The sequence below is a fragment of the Carassius auratus genome, unplaced genomic scaffold (genome assembly GCF_003368295.1).
Source record: "Carassius auratus strain Wakin unplaced genomic scaffold, ASM336829v1 scaf_tig00020199, whole genome shotgun sequence".
Taxonomy (NCBI): domain Eukaryota; kingdom Metazoa; phylum Chordata; class Actinopteri; order Cypriniformes; family Cyprinidae; genus Carassius; species Carassius auratus.
Genome location: NW_020525010.1, coordinates 121,166 through 144,982, shown reverse-complemented (window position 1 = coordinate 144,982; position 23,817 = coordinate 121,166). Strand labels below are relative to the sequence as shown.

Sequence of the window (23,817 nt, the reverse complement as noted above, 5' to 3'; positions counted from 1 at the left end):
AGATGAAGATGTGTGTCTCTCTCTTTCTCCTCCACAGTGATGCAGGAATGATGCTTTAATACTGTCTTTAGGGAGAAGAAAAGCCAAACCCCCACCCCCTCCTGTCTGACCGAGCCGTGCCGCCATCCAATGAGAAAGAAACAGCACAATTCATTTACACAGCACATACCTGATGAAGACGATGATGATGATGATTCAATTATTTGTTATATCCACCCCTCTGCCTGCATTTCTTCCTATAGGCCTGTATATCATAACTCATTTTAAATCACGGCTGTTATCTGTACACACACATATAGAAAATCTGTTATATGCATCTTGTTATCCAGTTTGGTTCTCACATGAACTCTCTTCTTTTACAAATCACCATCTTTCACCACGGCTCATTAGTTTTAAAAGGTCACAATCACCTCTGTGTGAGTGAAATGACCAATTATGCTGTAATTTGTCAGAATTAGAAATAATACTGAGCAAAATTAGTTGTCAGTGACTGTGTGCCCTTATGTGAATCTACTGCCCCCTTGTGAATGGTTTTGAAGCGAATTACCCTAGAATTACAGACAAATAATATAAGAAAAAACACCATAAAATAAACAAAAAATGTGTTTTTGGTAACTACAACTAAAACTAATGAAAACTTTTTTCAATCGTTGAAATTTTTTTAAAATACAATACAATCTAAATATTAGATTTAAAAAGTTGTACTAAAATTAGTAGAACACAAATTGAAATAATAATCTAAAGAACGTTAAAGGGAAAAAAACTGCCTAAAAGGTTAATTTACATACAAAAATAAAATACAAATAATTACTAAAATTAAAATAAGAAATAAGATATAATGATAACATTTTAAATGCCAAGAATGACAAAAGCACATTCAAATTTTTACACAGAAATTGAAAAATATAATATGGAAAATAAAATATGAATACTTAATACAAATATAAATAAAATGACAAAAGCACCTTTAAAAATGACTAAAACTAAAATAATTTTGGTGTTATTTTGTTAGCGTTTAAATCATTTTCTTTTATATATTTTTTGCACACACACACACACACACATATACATATATATACATATATATATATACATACATACACACATATGGCTTTTGTTTAGTTAATTTTAAAACATCAAGTTAAACTTAATTAAAATAAGAAATACTGAAAATTTGCTTAGATTGTATACGTTTATTTTATTTCACATATACTGAAAGTGTGATCACTTGTGACTGTACCTTGCCTGCTGCTGTTTAAAAACATGCCCATCATGGTTCAGGTTCCTCTTGACATGGCATTCACTCTGTAACTCTTTCATTCAGGCGCTGATCTCAGGTCAGAGATCTGCTGTTCAGGGGTCAAGTGAAATGAAAGTGGAAGATGAGAGTGAGCAGAATGAGAAAATGCTTCACATGAATCAAAAGCGTCTCAAGAGACACGAGAGAGTTAACAGCCTCACATCGCTGAGCAGGAGAAGAATGAAGACACTGACTGAACAAGAGACAAAAAAATGACAGCGACAGAGTGATCTGCTTGCTGTCTGACTCTTCACTACTGCTGTTCCTAATTCTTATTTTATTTACATGTTTACATTCAACTGAGACTGCCTTGCTCTCAGTTTTTGAAGCCCTAAGACTGGCAACAGCAGTTTCCAAATCTTCAATATTTATCTTGCTCGATCTGTCCACTGCTTTTGACACGGTTAACCCCCAGATCCTCCTCTCAACCCTACTGGCACCAAAGGGCATCTCAGGAACGACACTTCAATGGTTTAAATCTCACCTATCAGATAGGTCCTTCAAAGTATCTGGGAGAAGTGAGTTGTCCACGTCGCAATAACTACTGGGGTGCCTCAGGGCTCAGTTCTTGGACCACTTCTCTTCTCGGTCTACATAGTTTCAATAGGTTCTGTCATTCAGAAATTTGACTTTTCATACCACTGCTATGCTGATGACACTCAACTCTACCTCTCATTCCATCCTGATGATCCGATGGAAGCTGCTCACATCTCAGCATGTCTAACAGACATTTCTTGCTGGAAGAATGACCATCACCTTCAACTCAACCTTGCCAAGACAAGACAACTGCTTGTGCTTCCATTATTTCTTCACAATTTCACCATCCAGTTAGGCACATAAACCATTACTCCTTCCAAAACAGCCAGAAACCTGGAGTTATGATTGATGATCGGTTTATTTTCTCAGACCACATTGCTAAAACGGTCCGATCTTGCATATTGGCTTTATTCAGCATCAAGAAGATCAATCCCTTTCTTTCGGAACATGCTACACAACTCCTTATGTATGTATGTATTATTTGTACCAGTGACACTCTGTGTCCTTCATCTGGTCCTGAATCTCCACATGCTGTTTAAGTAGAGCCGCTCTTCACTGTCAAACACAGGACTGCATCTCTAGACAGACGGCAGATTAACCTTTTCCTGCTTTATCAAGACGCCAGTCAATAACATCTTGTGGCTCCTCAGGGTCCGTGTCCTCGTCTGCTCTGAATATCTCATGTGTTAGGATCTAAAGGTTCTGCCATAATTAAACCTCAAAGATAACTAGCAGGTGATTATTCTCAAGTACAAAATAATTTCTAAAAACGCCCACCACCCCCCAAAAAAACATCAAAATATTATATTTTTTTCTACTATTAGGTTTGGTGTAAAAATAGATAAAAGCAACTGAATCTAAATCTTTATTTTGTGATTTAAACCATAAAAGTTGGATGTAATGAAATGCACCAACATGTGGACAACGTTGCATTAATAATTAACACTCATGTTGTTTTAATTATAACCCAGATTTTGTTTTCAAAACTCATGAGAATTAATACAGTATTTAGTAACGTTTCATTTCACTCCAAAAAACAAAAAGGGCACTAATAATTCAATAGTTCATAAAGTAAGAGTTTTATGGCTATAAAATAAATGTGGAGAAGCACAGATGATTTGATCTTAATGATAAATATTTTAAGTCCATACTGAGACATGGTCATTATGATTAAAATCATATAAATATAAATAGTAAAATAATTTCAAAAAAGCATAAAATAAACATGAACTAAAACAAAACTTATTATATTTTAGCTATTTTATTTTTCATTTTCATGTAGTTTAACATGACTACTACAAACTAATAACTAAAAATAAAATTACTAAACTAACACACAACAAAACTACCAATACTTTAAATGAAAAAACTTCAAAAACACACACACAAAGAAAAACTAAAACGTTAAACTTAAAAACATGACGAAAACCCAACAGTCACTAAATTCAACTAAACTACAAAAAAGTCAAAACTAAAAATGAAAAATTTAACTAAAATATATATTAAAACTTGAAAACAATAAAAATGACAAAAACATGCAACGAAATTACTAAAACTTTACAGAAAAATAAAATCTAAATATTAAACTATAATATAACAATGATACTAAAATTCTGAGATTGCAGAATTTTGTATATTTGCATATCTGAGCAGTTTAAGAATTTAATATCTCTTCTGAAGCAGAGGATTGACGTCTTTTTCTCAGGAGAAACATCCGAGAAGCTCCAGGCTTCAGCCAAAAATTCTGGCTTGTATATGAAACAATTGAAAACCCTGTGGTTTTTCACATTGAGCTTTTACTTTGCTTATAGCAAGCAGGTTCACCTCGAGAACTTGCAGCTTCCCAGGAAAATCCAGATCTGCAGTTCTGAGAGTTTAATTCACGGGCCTGCAGTGAAACGGCTGCACAACATCAAATTAGAGTCCAGCGCATCAAAATCAACTAGCTTCGGCCCATTGCTTTTTGCCTTCTTATTGCATTTAATGTGAGATTTGTCAAAGTGGCCATGAAACAAAAATAATATTGTTTTGCAGAAAATTACCTGTTATTTGATAATTCCCAAACCAACAATGTGGATTATTGTGATGTTTTTATCAGCTGTTTGCAGGGTTTCTGCAGGTTTCACAAAGTCAAATTTAAGACTTTTTAAGACCTTTTTAAGACCATTATGAATGAAATTTAAGACCTATATCACGACATAAAAAAAACGTACAAAGGAAACGCAGTCTCAAAATTACTTGCAAACTAAATTAATTTATTCAAACTGAACATAGTACTGAAGACAGCTGTTGCATGCCCCATGAACTGGGATCCCAGGTATCTTGACTGCACCTCCCCGCCCTCCCAAAAACGTAGGTGCAGCAGTGTTGCCAACTTAGCGACTTTGTCGCTAGATTTAGCGACTTTTCAGACCCCCATAGCGACTTTTTTCCAAAAAAGCGACTAGCGACAAATCTAGCGACTTTTTTTGACAGACCTTATTTAGTCTCTGAGACTCTCCGGTACTGCCGCACGAGCTCTCTCTCTCTCTATTTCTCCCAGCGTGCGCACACGCCTCACTCTCTCTGCATCTGCTATGTTCAACGAGCAGAGAGGAGCAGCACTTTCAGTTAAAAAAATATATTCTGTTGCTTCTAACTCTATTTTACATACAAGTATAGCCGAAATCACAGTACAATCATTATCTTAATCTTATGTGTATGTGATTTCATTAGAAAATGTCGTAAATAGGATTTTAGTGCAGAGATTAACATCTTTGAGAGCTGGTTATGTATTCTTAATAGGCGCGTTTCAGTCATTATAATATTAATTCAGTTGTTGGACAACAGAAACATTCAAATATAATAATAAAACTTTTATTGAGAATTTTGGCTGCCTTAAAATGCAGTACATGAGCACAGAAAGGGCAAGATAATATGACGCACTTACGTCATGAATATGCTAATTAGCATATTACGTCATCTAGCGACATTTAGCGACTTTTCAGGCAGGGTTTAGCTACTTTCCATTGAAAGGAGTTGGCAACACTGAGGTGCAGGTCCAGCTGTTTCGTTTTGGTGGTGCGATTCAGACTTTCGTCGAACATCAGCACGAACGGTCCCGTGATTTTGGAAATTAGTTCTCTTTTTATAAAATCCGCTATTCCAAAGCGCGTAATGTATGACGTTTTATCTTTCCCGCACCTGAAGGATTTAGCGATCTCAGAGTCCGGAAACATCGTTTGAAACAATTCCCCGATTTCCTCATTCGCACTGTAGGACTGTTGTCTAGTCACCGTTTGGAGAACCCAGAGCACCTCCGCTTTTAGTGTTGGCTCTGACCAAAAGCGACAAGGAGGTCGATTGCGGGAGTTGCGGAGCTACTGTGTGGGCCTCGCCTAGGCAGTGTAGAAGTATTGCTGGAGCCGTCAGATACTTGCAAGAAATGGCTGATGGCTGTCGTTTGCTGGAGACCCTTCACAGCAGTTAGATGTTTATAACTTTTTGCATGAGACTCCAGCGCCCGTACACCCAACGTTACCAATTTAATTGCTTTCTTGCATAAGATGCAGTAGGCTTCAAATACATTGTTTGCAACTGACTTTAACCAAGCACTAAATTCAGGTTTCTCAAGCCAAGTATCGCTAAACTTACACTTCCCCATAGCTGAATAAAAAATCCGTTTTACATCTGTCTGTGGTATCCAAGAGACTCGCGCCAATAACATGAAAGCTCAAAGCTGATTGGTGGTTGCATATTGGTCTATTTTGTAGTCGTAATACAGCCAATTATATTTGGACTAGCGAAATAAGGAACTACAACACCACGGATTAAATAAAAAAAAAACATTCCAAAGCGCTGCGGGAGCGTTTCAATGAGATTTACATGGACGTAGGAAAATTAAGACCTGTTTAAAATGATTTAAGACCTAGAACACAATACTCCAGCAAATTTAAGACTTTTTAAGGCCTTAAATTGTGATTTGGAAATTTTAGACTTTTTAAGACCCCGCGGAAACCCTGTCAGTTTGGACTCTCATTCTGACAGCACCCATTCACTGCAGAGTATCCTTTGGTGAATGCTACATTTCTCCAAATCTGATGAAGAAACAAATTCATCTACGTCTTAGATGACCTGAGGGAGAGAACATTTTTAGCAAATTTTCGTTCCTTTAGATTCATCCATGCACCAATCAAAGTCAATCACAGATTACAGTGAATAAACAGGACTCGATGAAGAGGTGAGCTTCTTGTTTATTGTTATCAAGGAGTTCATGTTGGTTAATTGCATTGCTAGCTGAACAACACGATCAACCCTATTAGCTTCTGTAAGGCTCACCGTCTGGCACGAGAAGAAATGCTGCTGGGTTAAACATACAGTATATCTTAATGGCAATTACATATGTTTAGTAAGTACATTCTCCTCTACAAGATATTCATGTACAATATACAAGTTTTAAAAATATAGTTTGCATTGAGTTCCACAACCGTTTCGTTCTCTTCACGATGACAAAAATTCACATTAGTTGCTTTGGATCGTAATGCTTTCCATGTAGCGAAGAGGACCGTGACATTTTTTGTTGGTTTCAAAAGAAAGTAAAGGAAGATAACTGGTCACCGACATACAGGAACGTGTGTCATGTTTACAAGAAACAAAAAACATGGCAGAAACAGAAGACCGGACTTGAGAAAGCAAACAAACAGCGGTTTTGTTTGCAAGACACAAACACGCTCACGCACTTCAGGACGATAAACACACTACAGTACGCCGAATACATGATGGGCTGAGCTCGTCGTCTGCCAGAAAACCAATGTTATAAACATGCAAGGAATCAACTATCAAGATGAAGAAAGCAAGAAAGTCAAAGCCAGATAATAAGAACGTAACGGTGATCTTAAGACAGATGGTTATGAAGGAAGAAGCACTTGCGAAAACATTAAACAAACCATTAATGAAATACTGCTGATGCTGAACACGAGAAAAGCTTGGTTTAGTGAAGCTTGCAAAATCTACAAAAGCCAAAAAGTTAGCATCGCAAGAAAACAAAGGCATGTGACCTGGCAAAACAAATCCAAAAGTCAAGTTTGTCCATCATAGAGGGCCTGAATAACACTTTAAAACCCATAAATATATCCACAGCTCTTTACAAGCAGAAATCCCCCAGGGTTACGAATGTGCAGTCATTCTTAAAACAGTGATTTGGAAATTAAGTTCATACGCTGCTTTGACGTAAATATATATATATTTTTTAAAAGACAGCAAAATCATTAAAAAATAATAAGAAACAGATTTTGCAGTCAAGCCAAAGCAGCTGCTGGGTGGCCTGATGCAACAGAACAATAATTCATTAACACAAACAAGCCAGTGACACGGACGTTTTGTCCCACGGAAGAGTCAGGACGTCACTCTTGAGGGGGGTGAAAAAGGCAAACCGAGGGTGTGCTGAAGTTCTCCTGCCGTTTGGAGCAAAGTCTTAAGGACGCTGGGCTTAAACTGAAGGCAGAGGCTGTGAAAGTGGACTAGAATGATTCGGATCCTCTGATCTGAATTTAGCACTAGCACTAGAATGGCACAAACAGGACATTTTTACAGATTATAACATGAATGAACTGTATTGGAAAAAATGAGGTGCATCTCTTTCACTTGCCGAGGAAAGGGATGCACCTCATTCTTTTTTCACTTCTCTTCGGCTACCAATTATTTTAGCAAAGGCGTATGTGATGATAGTGTCCATTTTCAGTTTGAATATCACACTCGATGTGTTCCAGAAAGCGTTCTTGCTTTGTTTAGGAGAAATGGAAAAAGAAATGACAATGTAAGAGCATAAGCTTTTCCCACACTCGCTAAAAGTAGCCTGAATCGATTTCAGAAAACTCCACAGCTAAAAAAAAAAAAAACATGATTTCGCAGGGGCTGTTTTGGGTTTATTCTGTATAAGGCTTCATGATCGTCACAGTGGTTTCTTAGTGTGGGGTTAAAAGGCTACGTAGCTGGAAGGAGAAATGAGATTCACTCCATCCACATGTCTCTGAGCTCGTGTTGACCGGTCTCTGGAATGGTTTTTTTTTTTTTCGTCTTTTTTTTGTCATCTCTCGGTTTAGTCATGATCACTTCTTAGGTGTTCAGGAGCGTCTGGCAACAACAAAAACCATTTATTCTGTGAATAAAAAAAAAAGAAAGAAAGATACACATCATTACTGGACTGAAATGAGCCAAAACAGACACTTAAAAGCCTATTCAATGACTGAACACTTTTATTTACAAAGGTGAACGTTTGGAAACCTGCATTGCAGATGGACGTAGAGCTGTTACTATTGTGTCTTCATGTACAAGCAACATCAAATCTATAGTATCCAAGCAGAAATGACTTTTGGGTGAATAATGTCATTTTGACCCTTGTATTGTGCTAAAAAGTCAGCGTTCCTACTCAGAAATGTAAAAAAAGGTTTACAGTTAACTGTGAGGAAAACTCAGTGAGACTCAGTAAAACTCAGTAAGTTTTAGTCCAATGCAATAACATTAACTAGGCAATTCGTCTCCGAGTCAAAAAGACACAGTAAGTGTTAATACGTTTTTTATGTCAATGGGCCTCTAAAATATCTAAAAACAAATTTAAATGTGTCAAAATACTAAAGAAACAGTTGAATCTGGAAGTGAACATACTGTGATGTTTTGTGGCCAAGAGTGAGTCGTCGTACCTGTGAGTTTAAGTCTCATCTGTGACTCTTCTGCTGTTGCATGAGACCCACATTCTCATAGACTCGAGAGCTGTCGTCCCTCATGCTGAAAACACACAGATTTACATCTTAACCAGACAGCATGGGACAACTTCACAACTTATTATAGCTGGCATGAAATCACAACTGACCCTATTTTTCTAATGCATGTTGCTGGTCTTACTGTAAACTATTCATCTGTGCACAAACAAACTATTAAATGTTCATTTTCAGTTTACTTTTATCGGTTTGCGTTTATAGATTGTGATTACAATCCACTTATACACACAGTTGTATTACTACCTATATATATATCATATTCTGTTTTTACAGAAAGGATTGTTCATATAACATTCACCTGGTTTATATAACTAAAACATGGTGAAAATATGTTTTTTTTTCAGCCTGTTAACATTATTTTTTTATGGAGTAATGAAAACATAAATCCAAGTTCTATAAAAAGCTGTAAAATTCACCAGATTAAAGAACTTTGCATCTGGTTTTATCCAGTTTTCAGATTTGTTCTGAAAATGTATGCAAATGAGTGCATATTTAATATGATAATAATACATAATCCTTGTATTTAAATAACATGTGATGTTTCCAAATCAAAATTTAGATTTGGAAATATTTTATACAATTAAAACAAAACATAGGAAAAAAAGGTATTTAAATATCTATTGCTTCATTTGCCATTTATTTCTCAGACACTATTTCTCTATGAAATGAATGAAATAGTGTGTTGTGGAGAGCAAAGGTCAGGTGTGTTCTCACTCGGCACAGGTTGGTGTTGGCGTGCACGGTGGCAGAGGGCTCTGATCTCCTCCGGTCAGGTCAGAGAGAGAATATTTGATGTTGGTGTACTCGCGTCCTTTAATTTTACTTTTCTGAAAGTCAAAACAAACAGTCATTTTGGGAACACTGCAAACCTGCACCATTTTGCTCCTCTTTTCGTTAATCTGTTGTCAACAAAAGAGAAGCTTTAAAGTCTCCCACGAATTTTCCTACAAAATAAAAGAGTTATTGTTTGGATATGAATAGATTAAGACACGTTGTTCTATAAAATACCATTATTATTACTTTATATTATTATGCCATTTATATTTTACAGTTAAATAGTATTAATACTACACAAAAATTATATTTCAATTTTTTTTATTATATTTTGTAATTTTCTAACGTAGCAGTAGAAATAATAATAATAATAACAATCATAATTAAACAATATTTAGTATTATTGTTTTACAGTGATATTGCTATAAAATAAAATTGTGCAGCCCTACAAATAACCACAGCAAACATGGAGCAAATAAAAAAAATACAAAAAAACTTTATTATTATTCAATTAAAACCGTCCATGAGTCTAATTCATGTTTTTAACATGGCATATCTACACCGTTTTGCTCCTCTATTAATAAATCTGTTAAGCTTCCAAGTATCACAGCTATATGGTTTAAAGTTTAGAAAAAATGAATAAATTAAGACAGCCAAAATATTATAATATTTTTGCTATTCTGTAAAATAACATTTAAATTATCATTTTATACTACATTTACATTTTTGTTTTGTAAAAATAAATATTATTTCGTATTTTATGCACATAAGATTTTTTTCTTAAATACTTTTTTTTTTACAGTGTAATATTAATGTGTAATAGTAATATTACAAACGTTATATCTCGATTCGTTTTACTTTGTAAAAACGTTTTGGTAACAGTAATAATCATTATAAAAAGAATAACTATCGTCATTTCACAGGCTTATTAATCTAAAATCAAATGAAAAAAAGCCCAGTTTGCAGCAGCTCTATAATATCAATAGAGTGAAATGTCTCTCCTCTGTGAATATAAGCGTCGCACACCTGCTCCTCCTCTATGCGGCGCTGTAGGGTCTCAATATAATGCTGCACAGCCATGTAGATGAAGCGATACTGGGCCTCTGTCTGCACCATTCCTGAACGCTGAGATCGCACCATCTGGATAGTCTTGGGCACGTCGATATCACAGTCCACTCCTGCACAACAGACTGCAGGTCAGATCGAACTATACATAAAGATGCTACTGTGGCATCAACATATAAGAAACTTTACCCTTTTCTCTGATGATGTCTATTAAAATATCAATCACGATAAAAGTTCCTGTCCGTCCAATCCCAGCACTGCAGGAGAATCAGAAACACAAGTTTAGAACAAACACACACACTCGCCTGATGATGAAAGTACTTGTACTAATGTTTCAAACTAAAAGTCGAACTTAATGTCTAACTAAAAGAATTAAATGCCACAACGGTTTTCATTTTTTTAAATCTTAAACATCAGCCCATGCAAGTCTTGGTTTGTGCAGAGTTTAAAGTTAAATTTAAGACCTAATTAAAGAAACTGAAGGAACACATTGAAGGGAATATGTTTTCTTAATGCCAGTGTATAGGAAGCACACAATGAGCTGAATTAGAAACAATTCAAAGTTTGAAAATACAGCATCCAAGTCTTGAGACAAGTGAAACCGATCAAAATGCATTGAGTTTATGGTTAAAACTAGAGCAAATATCCACCAGTGGGCTCGGAAAAATCAACTTGATTCAAAGGGAAAACATTAATTCTTCATAGACTTTTTTTGTTTTGTTTTAACCATAAACATGCTTCATTTTCTTCAGTTTCTCAGAATACTAGACATCAAAACTTAAGCAAATGTAGTTTAATTTAAGGATGTTTAGATATTGTTATTGTAAAAAATACAAAAATACATTGGAGAGTTTTCATTTTTTTGCAGTGCATGCAACCGTGAATTTAAGACTTTATGTATTTATTCATGGCCTTAATTTGTGCAAGGGTGCATTAAGCCATTTGAAGACCCACAGAACCCTTAGTTTTAGATTGTGTTCTCATAACCTGCAGTGCACCACGATGGCTCCAGCCCCGGTTATGCTCTCCTGCTTCATTTTGACCTCTTCCAGGAAGTCCAGCACGCCTCCAGGGTCTCCGGGCACACCGTGGTCAGGCCAGGCGCGGAAATGATACTGCCACACTGTACGCTCAGTATTACCCTAAAAGATCAGACAGAGCCCAGGTGTTAGAGAAAGACTCCTGCATTCTGTGTTGATGTTAGCATTTCAGTTGACTTTACCTGTCCAACTTTCGACAGCTTCAGCTCTCGCAGGGTGTAATCGTGCGCCACTGTTTCCTTCACGTTCCGCACACGCATGGCTCCATACTCCTTCAGCGCAGACACGTCAGGCCAATACTTCACACACTTACTCTGTGAAGAAAAACACTATTCATCTCAGAATATTTCAGCAAGCAATGAACTATTAATACAATCCTGGATATGGCTTCGTGCAACTATCAAATCAACTAAGGCTGTGATTTATTTCAACAAATACATGCGCTAGATATTTCAGAATGAAAAATATGTGCCAACCAGCTCTCTAAATTTCAGTGGAAGATTTCTAGTAAATTTCCAGAATGTTTTGAAACTTTCAGAAAGTTTTAGAAATTTACTGGAATTTTTCCACCCCTCTGAAACACTAGTCGTCAGCAAATGAACTTTAAAGTCTTTAATAAATAACAAGGTTTGAAAGTTAAGACAGCTATAAATATTAGTATAGTAATTTTAATGTTTTTCTGTAAAATGAAAAGTATTTCTATAACTAGACTTTTTTATTTTACAGTGAAATTTTGCCATTTTGTATAAACTCTTTAGTTGTTGTTGTTATTGTTATTATTTATTACCATTATTGTATTGATATTTAAATCATATTCAAATATAAGGCAAATTTTGCATCCCTACAAACCATCACAGATATTATAGCTTTAGTTATTTGTTGTGCATATTGTCATTAGTATTAATCTTTTTTAATGCCTAGTTTTATGCATTTTTATTTTAGTTTAGGTATTTTAGTTCATTAAGAACTAAATAAACTACATAATTAAATTAATAAACTAGCCAAAATAATGTTTTATAAAAAAATTTATTTAAGTCATGTTTTATTGTTTTAAAATCTCAATTTGAATCATATATAAAGAACTACTAAATAAATTAGCAATAGATTTTTGTCCAAATTTTCCGGCTCTACTTTTGGCAACTCATTTTAAGTTCAGAAATATTCATTTTAGTACCATTCGAGATGTGTTTAAATTGGGTCAAAGTCTGCATGATTAGATATTTCTTTCAGCAACACAAAAATCAGTGCATGAACCAGAAGGAAAATGTCTGTAACTGGTCCAGATTTTGGGAAACACCTCACCTTTCCCCGTTCCACTTCTTTCGTGGTCATAACGATGACTCGGGAGTTCTCCTGAAACACCATCCTCCAGAAGTCACTGATGGTGTTTTGCAGGCAGCCCTGTGTGGCGATGTAGCTCCTCTTCAGCTTGGAGTTGTTGCTCTTAGTCTCGATTTCAGGCTGGGGAACAAACAGAGAAAAAGTTACTACACAAACTTTCAATCGCTCTGATAGGACTTGAAGGCACCTTTATTACCATGATGATGTTGGCATTGATGTAGTCCAAGCCCGGTTCGTTCGTGTCACCGTCGGTCAGCACGACTCGCGTGTGGTCGACTGAGGAAGAGGAGGAGACACAGAGAAAACAGTATTACTGATATTGATGGCTCATGTGGTACATGTGACTCAGAGTCCTGCATGATGATGATGATGATGATGGTGTTCACTCACAGGGAAGAATGTTTTTATATCTGTTCTTGTTTTTGTTTTCTGGCCGCTGGCCATCTTTGCGACTGTACAGCAGTTTACACTCCTGCTGCTGAAGCGTCTGTGGACACAGTATTAAAAATGATCGTCAGAACTCCACCCTTTTCTGAATACATTGATTGATCAGTTAATCAGATCACTGCTGAATCTGGCACTAAACTGGGTGCTGATTGGTTCTCACCTCAAACTCCTCCCAGAATCCCTGCTTGACCTTATCTGTGGTCTCTGCCAGCTTGCTGAGCTCTCGAACCCGAATTTCGATCTCTGCTGCATTGATGCGGGTTGTGTTCAGAGGCTGCAAGAAACATAACACTGCATCTGAAAAACTCATGTCAGGAAGAATCTTGTTCAATTCTCAAGTAAGTGTTCAAAAATGTGTAGTGAAAGAAGAGTCTCCTGTTCACCAAGACTGCATTTTTTTTATCAAAAATACAATAAAAACAGTAATATTGTGAAATATTATTATCAATTCAAATAACTAATTTCTATTTGAATATGTATTTAAAAAAAATGTATTCTTGTGATGCAACGCTGAATTTTAAAGCATCATTTCTGAATAAAAAAGTATTAATTTCTTAAAAAAAAAAAAAAAAAAACTGACCCAAATCTATTGCGCGTAAGTGTATTCATTTGAGCATACAATTTTGTGATTCACAAATACATTTCTAAATGCATCTTTACTTAAATGGTCAATCGCACACCTGTTTGAGCTGCAGGACTGTCCCCAGTGTTTCCACCATAGGGTTTTTCTTGTAATGCTCCACCAGATCTGTGAGGGAGTCGAATTTCTCCCCACCTCCAACATCATACTTCAGATCATGCTGAAAAAATAATAATAATTATAGCCCAATTACATAACACAAAACAGTTAAACAACTAAATCAACCAATTCAAACAAGTTTCCAATATAGACCGAGAACAAAAATTAAATAACACATAATAAACATAAGAATGCATTTTAGCCTTATTGTCTAAAGCATTGCTGATCAATAAATACATGCATAAATAGGTATGCATGTATATCTTTGTTTATTTAACAGTGATGGTTGGTTTAAGAGCAGATGAATGTAGAAACAACTACTACTTTAAATCACAAAGAGTATATCACATAAGTTGCATCTTTTCATTTAACAAATTTTCCATTTATATTTTTTTAATCTATAGTACCTGAGGCCACTAAATAACTAGTTTGTTCCCAACACTTAGTTAACCCTCCTTGCCCCTTTTTTAATAAAAAATAAAAAACCCATTTGACATTCAAGTCAAAAGTGTAAGTGAACTTTACCTGGCAGCGTATCATGACATGTGTGACTTTGGGTTTGCCGTCGCTGGTGTCCGTCTTGTCGTCCCCGGTCCGTACGGAAAGCACAAAATCTCCTGGGTGACTCTGACTTTCTCTCACCAGGAAACTTCCATTCTTGCCCTTCTCTGTCAACAGCTTCTCGGCCTCACGACCAGAGAGGTGACCATGAAACCACCTTGCAGAAAAATAAAGGACAATGTCTGAGGAGTCTGTTCGGGTTCAGACGCCAATAAAAAGGCCTATAAAACACAATATCATGAAAGCACAGACAGATAATGAGCTAGGCTCGCACTCACCTCTCAGAAGTGGGATCGGCACAGTTGAGCGGGTATTTGAGCTCAATGACGTCTCCGTTTTTTTCTTTCAGCTGTCCGTGATGTTCCATGTAATACTGCACCAGCTCAGCAAGGGTGGCAAACTTCTCTCCTCCGTACAGGTCATAATAGTCTCCCGTGTTTTGGATCTTAATGTGGGTGACGGCTCCATTTCGCCTAGTGAAGAGAAGAGCTTCACTTCAGTCTGCTTAAAACTTCAGATTAGTGTAAAATGTGTCACTAAATGTACATGCAAAATATTTACATGACTAAATTGCCTTGTCATCTACAGTGAAAATTATATTAGAGGTTGAAAAATTATGGTTTTGCAAGTAAAAATTATGAATTGTTATATAACTTATAGAAGGGCTCCACAATAAATGTATATTTGTCCACTGGCTATAAATCATAAAAACTTTTAATTTTGACTTTAGAACTGAGTAATCAACGGTAAAGGGTTTTCATTTAAGGGGATCAAAACTGAAAGAGTCACGTGGATATATTAAGCTACCAAGTCTCATAAACACCTAAACACTGACATAACCACACAGTACTGTCATTTTATGATGGATATCAATACTTTATAAGGTAAAACGTTTAGATTGAAATTCACGTAGAGAGGTATATTAACATTATATCACTTAAAGATATACAGTTGTTAAATATACAGGCACATAATAGGAAAACGGAAACACTGTCAGTATTTTACGACAAATTTCTGCCCTTTTTTATTTACTTTTTAACATTTAAATTCAACAGGTTATTTTACAATGCAGTCAAGTGCATAAAACATGATATTTTGTATTAACATTCCCAGTCTAAATCCCGATTTATCCGTCACCTCTTACCTGACAGACAGCGTAAAGTCTCCAGGGTTGCTTTTGCTGGGACGGGCCAAGAAACTGCCGTCCACACCACGAGTGAGGAGAAGGTTCTCCGCCTCCACTCCTGTGATGTTGGGGTGAAACCATCTACAGACACAACACAAACACTACACAGTCAACACTTCATCACATCAGATACTATGTGTGGGCATTAACACTTTAGACAACAAGCAATACCTCTGCAGAAATTTACTTAAATAATAGAATCCATCATATGAAAAAAAAGATCATTCAGAATCAAATGCCAGAGATGCAGCTCAAAAATAAAATCATAATAGCACATTAAATATGGAGAGATCTGTGAAGTAATTTTGTTACTAATTTTGTTTGTTTGTTTTTAATAATATTTTGAATTTATTGCATTTTTATATATTCTATTTTAGTTACAGTTTTAGTAATTCTGTTGTGTTTTTGTCTTTTAAGTAGTTTTTTGTTTTTAACAATATTTTGAATTAGATTAATTTTTATATTTTATTGTCATTTTCGTTACAGCTTTAGTCATTTTTGGTTTTATTTTTTAAATAGTTTTAGTAATTTGGTTGTGTTTTTGTCATTTAAGCAGTTTTGGGGTTTTTTTATATTTTGAATTAGATTAATTTTTATATTTTCTGTTTTTATTGTAATTTGTAAGAGTTTTAATCATTTTTATGCATTTTTTTATATATATTTTATTAATTTTTATTCCCGTTTTAGTTTTAGTTATTTTTGTACATCAAGTTAAACTAAACTAAAATAATAAATGTAGCATCTGCAACCAGCTGAAAAAAAGTATTTTGTGTTTTATTTTATTTCATTTTATTTTTTTATCTATAATAACCCTAGACATTATTGTGCAATACAGTACAGTGACAACAAAACGATTGCAAGTCACAAATGCTACACAAATCATATGTTGTCAAATGTTTTGTAAAGTAAAGTTTGCTTCAACAGTTTTTTTCTATTGCTATGACATTAAGCCAGTTTTAAATGTGTATTTCGTTTTGCTTATATGATGAATTATGCCGACATCTATTCCTCTTTTTTTATCTATAATGCAGATTACATTGCAGATGACCCCAATAACTAACTTACAAAAAGAAACAAATTCAAACCACACATCTGTCATGTCATTTTCCAGTCATGTCATTTTCCAGTTGAACATCCCTATTTGTGGTTAAATCTACAATATGGCCTGCCAATCATTATCAGCAGATATGAAACAAGATCATTAAACAGATTTCAATATCCTAAAATCAGTGATTTCAAAGTAGCTCGTCTTTTAGACTCAAACATGTTTAGTCTCGCCCTGTTGGGTTTAAATCATTAAAACTTCAATTAAACACGTTATTTTCGAATTGTACACACTTGAAACACGTAAAAACAAACATTTGTTTGATTTATCATAAAAATAGGATGTCTGACAGTGATAATACATGTAAAATAAATGAGAAATTGACAGAATATCAGGTTTGTTTTGGCTTGTTCCTCACCTTCGGGATGTCATCGCTCCCTCAGTCTGTTTACTGTTATTTCACTCGCTTTCCGGGTAAAAAACTGCGTTTAAATCGACCGTCCCGTGGTCAGCGCGTCATAAGGCAGCGGGTTTCGCTCGGTTTGGGTTCGGACAGTCGGACATGAGTGAAGAAAATAACGGGAAAAGGGAGCGGGAACGCTAGGCCGCGGCGGCGGAGAGTTTCTGGAGTCGATTGGAAAAACGTCACCAAAGCTGCGACACACAGCGCGCGACGCGCCTCACTGACGCGCCCTCTAGAGGCGGAGCCCAGAACAACAGAACAAAAAAATGTTATTAGATTTTAATTGTATTTATTTATTTTTTTGTCATTATCATGATTTTAGGTTAAATAACATTTTAAAGCAATTATGTGAAGTATAAAATAAAATTATTTTGTAAACATTAAATATAAAGGTCAAAATAGTATATACCATATAACGATCGGTATAGTGAATATAACAGAATAAACATAAGAAGTGTTGTCATAAAAAAAATAGTTTTAAACATATCAAATAAAGGGATATCACTAAAGCATATCACTGCCCCTTTCATTTTTATTATTGCAACATTTTGAACACCTAATCAAATGCAACCATAAAAACAACAATAATTGAAAATCAAATACTACGATAAACATATTGCAATAATATTAACAGAGAACGAAAAATATACAAATCAATTAAAGGATAGATTTAAGGCTTTGTAATATTTTACAGTGTTTTTGTTTCGCTATTTCTAGTAAAATAATGAAGGTAGTGTCATATTTCTATTTCTATTTTATTTATTCTATTTTTACCTTTGTGGATAAACAATTATCTCTATTGTAGTAATATATAGGCTACTTTTTTAATAATATTACATTGATATATTAGATTTAATTCAAATTAAAATACATTTTAACCACCATTATCAAAGAAAAATAAACTTTTTGTACTTTGTGTTGTTTTTGTGTTCTTTTTTAACAAAAAAGCCAAATCGCCCCGAAATAATTCTGTATAGATATAATAAAATAAATAGTTTCTGTACTTAGTTACAATACTGACAATTCTAGTCAATGTATGTATCGTCTGTTTTACAAAAAAAAAATGTATGTATGTATATAACATTAAACAATACAAACATCAAAACATTAATACAGTATACCTAAAATAATAAAGACAAAAAAAGTTTTACAAAATATATTCGGTGTCCGCGCTCTCGTTTTTTGCAAACGCGAACTGCATCCGGCGTTGTCGCCTTTTTGTCCGTTCGGACGACTCGTCTAAATCTTGACGTGGCATCGTCAGCAGCGCAGCTAGCGCTTGTCAGTCTCCGCCTTTATCGGTCCAGCGCGGCGTAAAGTCTCTTTTATGGGTTTTATCCTCCACTAATACAGCGCACCAAACATGTTTACGTTCTCGGAACTCGTCGTGATCCTCTGCGCGCTGTCTTACACGGCGAGCGGCTATTTTGTGAGCATCGACGCTCACGCGGAGGAGTGTTTCTACGAGCGCGTGAACTCGGGCACCAAAATGGGCCTAATGTTTGAGGTCGCCGAGGGAGGATTTCTGGACATCGACGTGGAGGTGAGCATCAAAATGTACTTGTTGTATTGATAAATGTCATTGATGATTAACGATAAGCCATAATGGAGATTGCAGGTGTCGCTCTCTGCGCGCGCCAGATGGTGGATGAAGCCGGAAGTGAATTAGTGATTATTATTGCATACAAACTAGATTTTATACAGTCTTAACGTTGGTTATTGTTGATATTTGTTGATAACGTTTAGAAGGGTAAAGGTGAAAGAAAGAGTACTCTGGTTTTGTTTGGTCATTATTTTGCGTCCACCAGATGGTTGTTAAACACAAATAACATGACTGCGCTATTACCATGATTTTAGTTTTGTACCATTTGTAATCCAAAAGTTTTTTTAGTTATTTTTAAAGCGCCATATATACAGTGATGGCCAAAATGATGAGAACACTACTATTTCCAGCCGCTAAAATTGATTTTAAGTCAGATCTTTTGCTGTATTGTGTCATTAGGAAATATCAGATTGCATTCCTAAATATAAATTTTTGCCATGCATTGTAATAATCTAGTGAGATTTCTGTCTGACAGCAGCCAGTGCTCCACACAGAGATCTGATCTGATCATCATCAGTCTGTCTGGAATAACATGAAGAAACAGAACAAACTGAGACAGACTCAATCCAGAAGAACTGTGGCTACATCTACAAGACCGTTTGTAGCTGTTGGAAATATTAGTGTTTTATTCATTTTGGCCAGCAGTGTATATGCACACATGGATATTGTTAACTGTTAATAGTGTCTATATGTGGGTTTTTTGTGAAGTTGTGAGCACCTGTCAATGCCTCATGTGTTGTTTGTCCTGAACAGATAACGGGTCCGGACGGGAAGCAGATCTATAAAGGAGACCGCGAGTCCAGCGGGAAGTATTCTGTAGCCGCTCATATGGACGGAACCTACAAGTTCTGCTTCAGCAACAAGATGTCCACCATGACCCCGAAGATTGTGATGTTCACCATCGACATCGGCGAGGCACCCAAAGGACAGGACATGGAGACAGAGGGTGAGCACATGGACTGATGCAGGGCTTTCTTTCTCTCTTTTGCTCCATATGGCAGAGTTCTCACGGTCACAGAAAATCTGGGAGCTTTCGGGCAACTGGAAAAGTCATGGAAAATAAAGTATTTGTGGAAACCTCTATTATGAATGTTAGGTTTTCTACCCAGTTCTACAATATTTCAGTTGCCTTGAAATTGATTTCTATAGGCCTATATTAGGATTATTATAGTTGACAAAAAAAAAGAAATTATATGAAAGTAACTGCAAATCGAATGTCAAAAAACATTTCATTTTAGCTAGTTATTTCTATTTTTATTTTAGTGTGATTTGACAAACTAAAAATAACTAAAATTTTAAAACGAAAATAAAATGATCAACAAAAATAATCCTAAAAGTTTAAAATGAAAATGTGATGTAATCGAGTAAATTATTTCAATCTCAAGGCATGAATGTGAACAAAAACGATATTGACATATAAAAAATTACTTTAACGAAAATGAAAATTCTAAAATAAAATTCTCTGAAATCTCAAAACTAATTGCAAAAATCCAAAATAAGTTTTTGTTTAATTATACATATGTGTGGGTGTCTGTATTTATGTATATTTAAATGCACACATACACTATATGTTTTTGAAATATTAAACATTTATAATATTGTAAATATATAAAAAACGTATTTTTCTTATGCATAAATTGCATGTTTTTTATTTATATATACATAATGAATATGCACTAATTTTAATATATTATTTTGTACTTCTACAGTGCTGAATTTATGTTTTAACATGGGTTTTTTTGCCTCTAACGTGGCTTTCTTCCCTGTTCAGGAGGTGGTGACAGCTGGGATGGTAGGAATAGACCATACAGATCTGTATAGATAACATTTGTTGAGTTTTATTACTGAAATCTAACAGCATCTGCACTTACATTGGCACCTGTGTGTATAAAGACTGTGTGAGGAACGATCTGAACATTTCACTCACTGATGAGCTCCTAAAACTGCTGTTGAAGCCTAAAGACAGAACAGTGTGGATTTTGTTTTACAGCTATAACACGAATGGTTGTGTTTTACCATAGTAGAGGTTTATTTGAAGGTCTCAATGCCTGTTTGAATTTTAACTGTATGCCATTCTGGTATTTATCTTTTATTCTCTATATGTAAGTGTTTTTATGAATGTTATCCGCTGTTTATTACCTGTAAACTCATGCATGAGGCGTGCACACTTTTATACGGTTTATGAAAATTGGAGGCTTTGTGTTTGCATGCTGCGTGCATGTTGATACAGTCATCACGAGTAAATTGCTATTAATTTATTTCCAGCTCATCAGAATAAGCTGGAGGAGATGATCAATGAGCTGGCGGTGGCCATGACCGCAGTCAAACACGAGCAGGAATACATGGAGGTCCGAGAGAGAATACACCGCGCAAGTAAGACATCCGCACTAACCACGTGACCACAGTCACTGTCATGACTCATGATGTTAAGCAATCATTATTTGCAGGGTTTTGAACCCATGAAAAATATGCAAGTTTAAATGCACTTTGAATTATTATTATTATTGTTATTTTAATTGTAATGCTACATGAACCCAGCTATAACGTTGTGCATGTTTAAATGGCTTATTTTTTTTGGCAGTACATTAACCCAGCTATAAGATGCATGTTTAAATGCCCTTTGAATTATTATTATTGTTGTTGTAATTTTTACCTGACATGAACCCAGCCATATGAATGTTTATATAGTCTTTGAAATATTATTATTATTTTAATTTTAATGCTACATGAACCCAGCTATGATGTTTTGCATGTTTTAAATGGCTTTTTGAAAATAATAATTATTAATAGTATTATTTTATTTTGGCAGTACATTAATCCAGCTATAAGATGCATGTTTAAATGCCCTTTGAATTATTATTATTATTATTATTATTATTATTGTTGTAATTTTTACCTGACATTAACCCTGCCATATGTATGTTTATATGTCTTTTTAAAATATTATTATTATTTTAACTTCAGTTTTGCATGTTTTAAATGGCTTTTTAAAAATAATAATTATTAGTAGTATTTTATTATGGCTGTACATGAGTCCATCTATAATATGCATGTTTAAATGGTTAAAATTATTTCGACATGACGTGAACCCAGCAAAAATATAATTGTTGAAATGGCCATTTGTTTCATTTATTTATTTATTGGACGCATTTGTGTTTACATGGACATTGGAATTATTTAATAATTTTTATTTGGCATGACAAACAGCTAAAATGCATATTTAAATTGACCTTGAATTATTACTGTTTTATTCATTAATTGATCCATTTTGACCTTGCTGTCTGATTGTGTCTGTGTCCTCTAGTCAATGACAACACGAACAGCAGGGTGGTGCTGTGGTCCTTCTTTGAGGCTCTGGTGCTGGTGGCCATGACCCTCGGACAGATTTACTACCTGAAGAGATTCTTTGAAGTGCGGAGAGTCGTATAAAACCCTGTCTGTGTTCCACAACATAAACGCATCGAGTCCAAGATTTACCAGTTGTATGAACTGGATGTCCAATTCAACAGAGATGGAAAGAACTTGGTTGTCCGCTAGTCCACCAGTTTGTGTGTTGGTTTTTCTTTGCCCCAGTTGTAGTTCTCTTCATTGTTTGTTTTGGTAAAGGGTGTGATTTTGAATGAATTAACTGAGTTTGTTTTAGCCTGACTTGTTTTTTTTTTTTTGCTTTCTGTTTCTTCTCCAGTACTGTTACAATTGCACATTACTCTGAGAATGAAGTAAAGGTGATGATGTGGTATTGCCCCGATACAAGAAAATGGAAATAGCATGATGTAATTAAACCATAACATGAACAATGCTGTGAGCGAATGGGACGTCTGCGGTCGCTGATATAAGTGTCATGAAATATCACCGCGAGCACATTTCATGTATTTTCACTGCTCATTATCAGATTTAGTTATGCCTACAACAACCTCCATGGCTCATATTTAAACCTGATGCTGGTGAAGCGGTAAAATGACTGCTTGGTTACTTTTGCAGATTTTCTGGTGTGTTTTTTTAAACGTTTAGGTCCAATTCGTTTTTAGTCTCTTCACACAGGAAGTACTTTATGTAGTTTTGTACTGTTTTTGTTGTCTAAACCAACTCTTAAATTAAAGAAAATGCTAAATAATTTGGCTAAGACTACTGGTGAACTGATGATAAAACTGTAAAGCTCATAAGTTCAACGAATATGTATGTCAAATATGGATTTGATTTAATAAACATGAAACGTTCTTAAAATGTCTCCCTTTTTATTGTTTGTGTAGATTGGAATGAACAACATGGAAACTCGCAGATAAAATGTAAGTCAAACTGACGTATTTGATAATTATGTATTTACATCTTTTTTTTCATGTATTGTCGAGGCCGCTGTGTGAATATAATATAGATGACGTTGTCACGTGGAAGCCGTTTCTTTTCTCAGCGCTGATACCTAGACGCCTCATTGGCCGCTTTGAGCCGTTGCCGCCATACGTCAACGCGTCCGCCATGTTGGTGAGGGCAAGACTGCCTTAAAACAAATTAAAGTAAACGGCGGGGCTGCTTTTTTTAGTGAATAAAAACACAATAACGTTCACATTTATTAACCGATTTCAGAGGTTTGTGATCTACGTGCAGTTAAAAAAAACTTATTGCAAAAATATTAATTGAAAGCTCACATTTGTCTCACTTGTTAATTTTTTTCGGTTTACAAATCTGTTAATTTAGTATAACTTTGACATATTCATGTAATGTAATTTGAATGTACATTACTTGATATGTAGTTGTTTTATTGCTTTCTCTGTGTTCAATCCCAACATTTTTCTTTCTTTTTTTCTCTCTTTCTTGTGTCTCAGGTCAGAACACAGCTCATTCCCTTTGAAATACTGGGATAAAATCTAAATAATACATCTTTAAATACTAATAATTTACTATCGTTGAGAAAATGTAATAAAACAAGTAAATACAAATCAAAAAGTGACATACTTGTAGTCTGC

The 23,817-nt window shown here is 35.1% G+C and overlaps 2 protein-coding genes and 1 long non-coding RNA gene across 5 annotated transcripts; 2 read left to right on the top strand and 1 right to left on the bottom strand.

Moving 5' to 3' along the window:
* Window positions 1-3,939: 3,939 nt before the first annotated feature.
* Window positions 3,940-6,432, top strand: LOC113076375 (uncharacterized). The gene is made up of 2 exons (XR_003281167.1): window positions 3,940-4,193; window positions 4,870-6,432. It is a non-coding gene; the product is annotated as an uncharacterized LOC113076375 (long non-coding RNA).
* Window positions 6,433-6,815: 383 nt separating this feature from the next.
* LOC113076374 (tyrosine-protein phosphatase non-receptor type 11-like) lies at window positions 6,816-17,447 on the bottom strand. 2 transcript variants are annotated; one of them, XR_003281166.1, is made up of 17 exons: window positions 17,209-17,447; window positions 15,704-15,826; window positions 14,838-15,032; window positions 14,524-14,716; window positions 13,940-14,059; window positions 13,420-13,533; window positions 13,203-13,299; window positions 13,009-13,088; window positions 12,774-12,932; window positions 11,654-11,785; window positions 11,419-11,573; window positions 10,621-10,688; window positions 10,393-10,544; window positions 9,307-9,419; window positions 8,515-8,599; window positions 8,099-8,160; window positions 6,816-7,973 (listed from the first exon to the last, which is right to left on the bottom strand). XR_003281166.1 is itself a non-coding variant. In XM_026249021.1 (16 exons), exons 1-15 carry the CDS (start codon window positions 17,220-17,222, stop codon window positions 8,530-8,532), a joined length of 1,785 nt encoding a protein of 594 aa, XP_026104806.1. In that variant the 5' UTR covers window positions 17,223-17,447; the 3' UTR covers window positions 6,816-7,973; window positions 8,515-8,529. The 2 variants fall into 2 exon arrangements, 1 of the variants encoding a protein (XP_026104806.1); XM_026249021.1 differs by lacking the exon at window positions 8,099-8,160.
* A 1,042-nt stretch (window positions 17,448-18,489) lies between these two features.
* On the top strand, window positions 18,490-23,080 carry LOC113076373 (transmembrane emp24 domain-containing protein 2). Of its 2 annotated transcripts, XM_026249019.1 has the most exons (5): window positions 18,490-18,796; window positions 19,610-19,802; window positions 20,628-20,648; window positions 21,122-21,229; window positions 22,161-23,080. In XM_026249019.1, exons 1-5 carry the CDS (start codon window positions 18,617-18,619, stop codon window positions 22,283-22,285), a joined length of 627 nt encoding a protein of 208 aa, XP_026104804.1. In that variant the 5' UTR covers window positions 18,490-18,616; the 3' UTR covers window positions 22,286-23,080. The 2 variants fall into 2 exon arrangements, with proteins under 2 accessions (XP_026104804.1, XP_026104805.1); XM_026249020.1 differs by lacking the exon at window positions 20,628-20,648 and having other exon boundaries at window positions 18,491-18,796.
* Window positions 23,081-23,817: the final 737 nt, after the last annotated feature.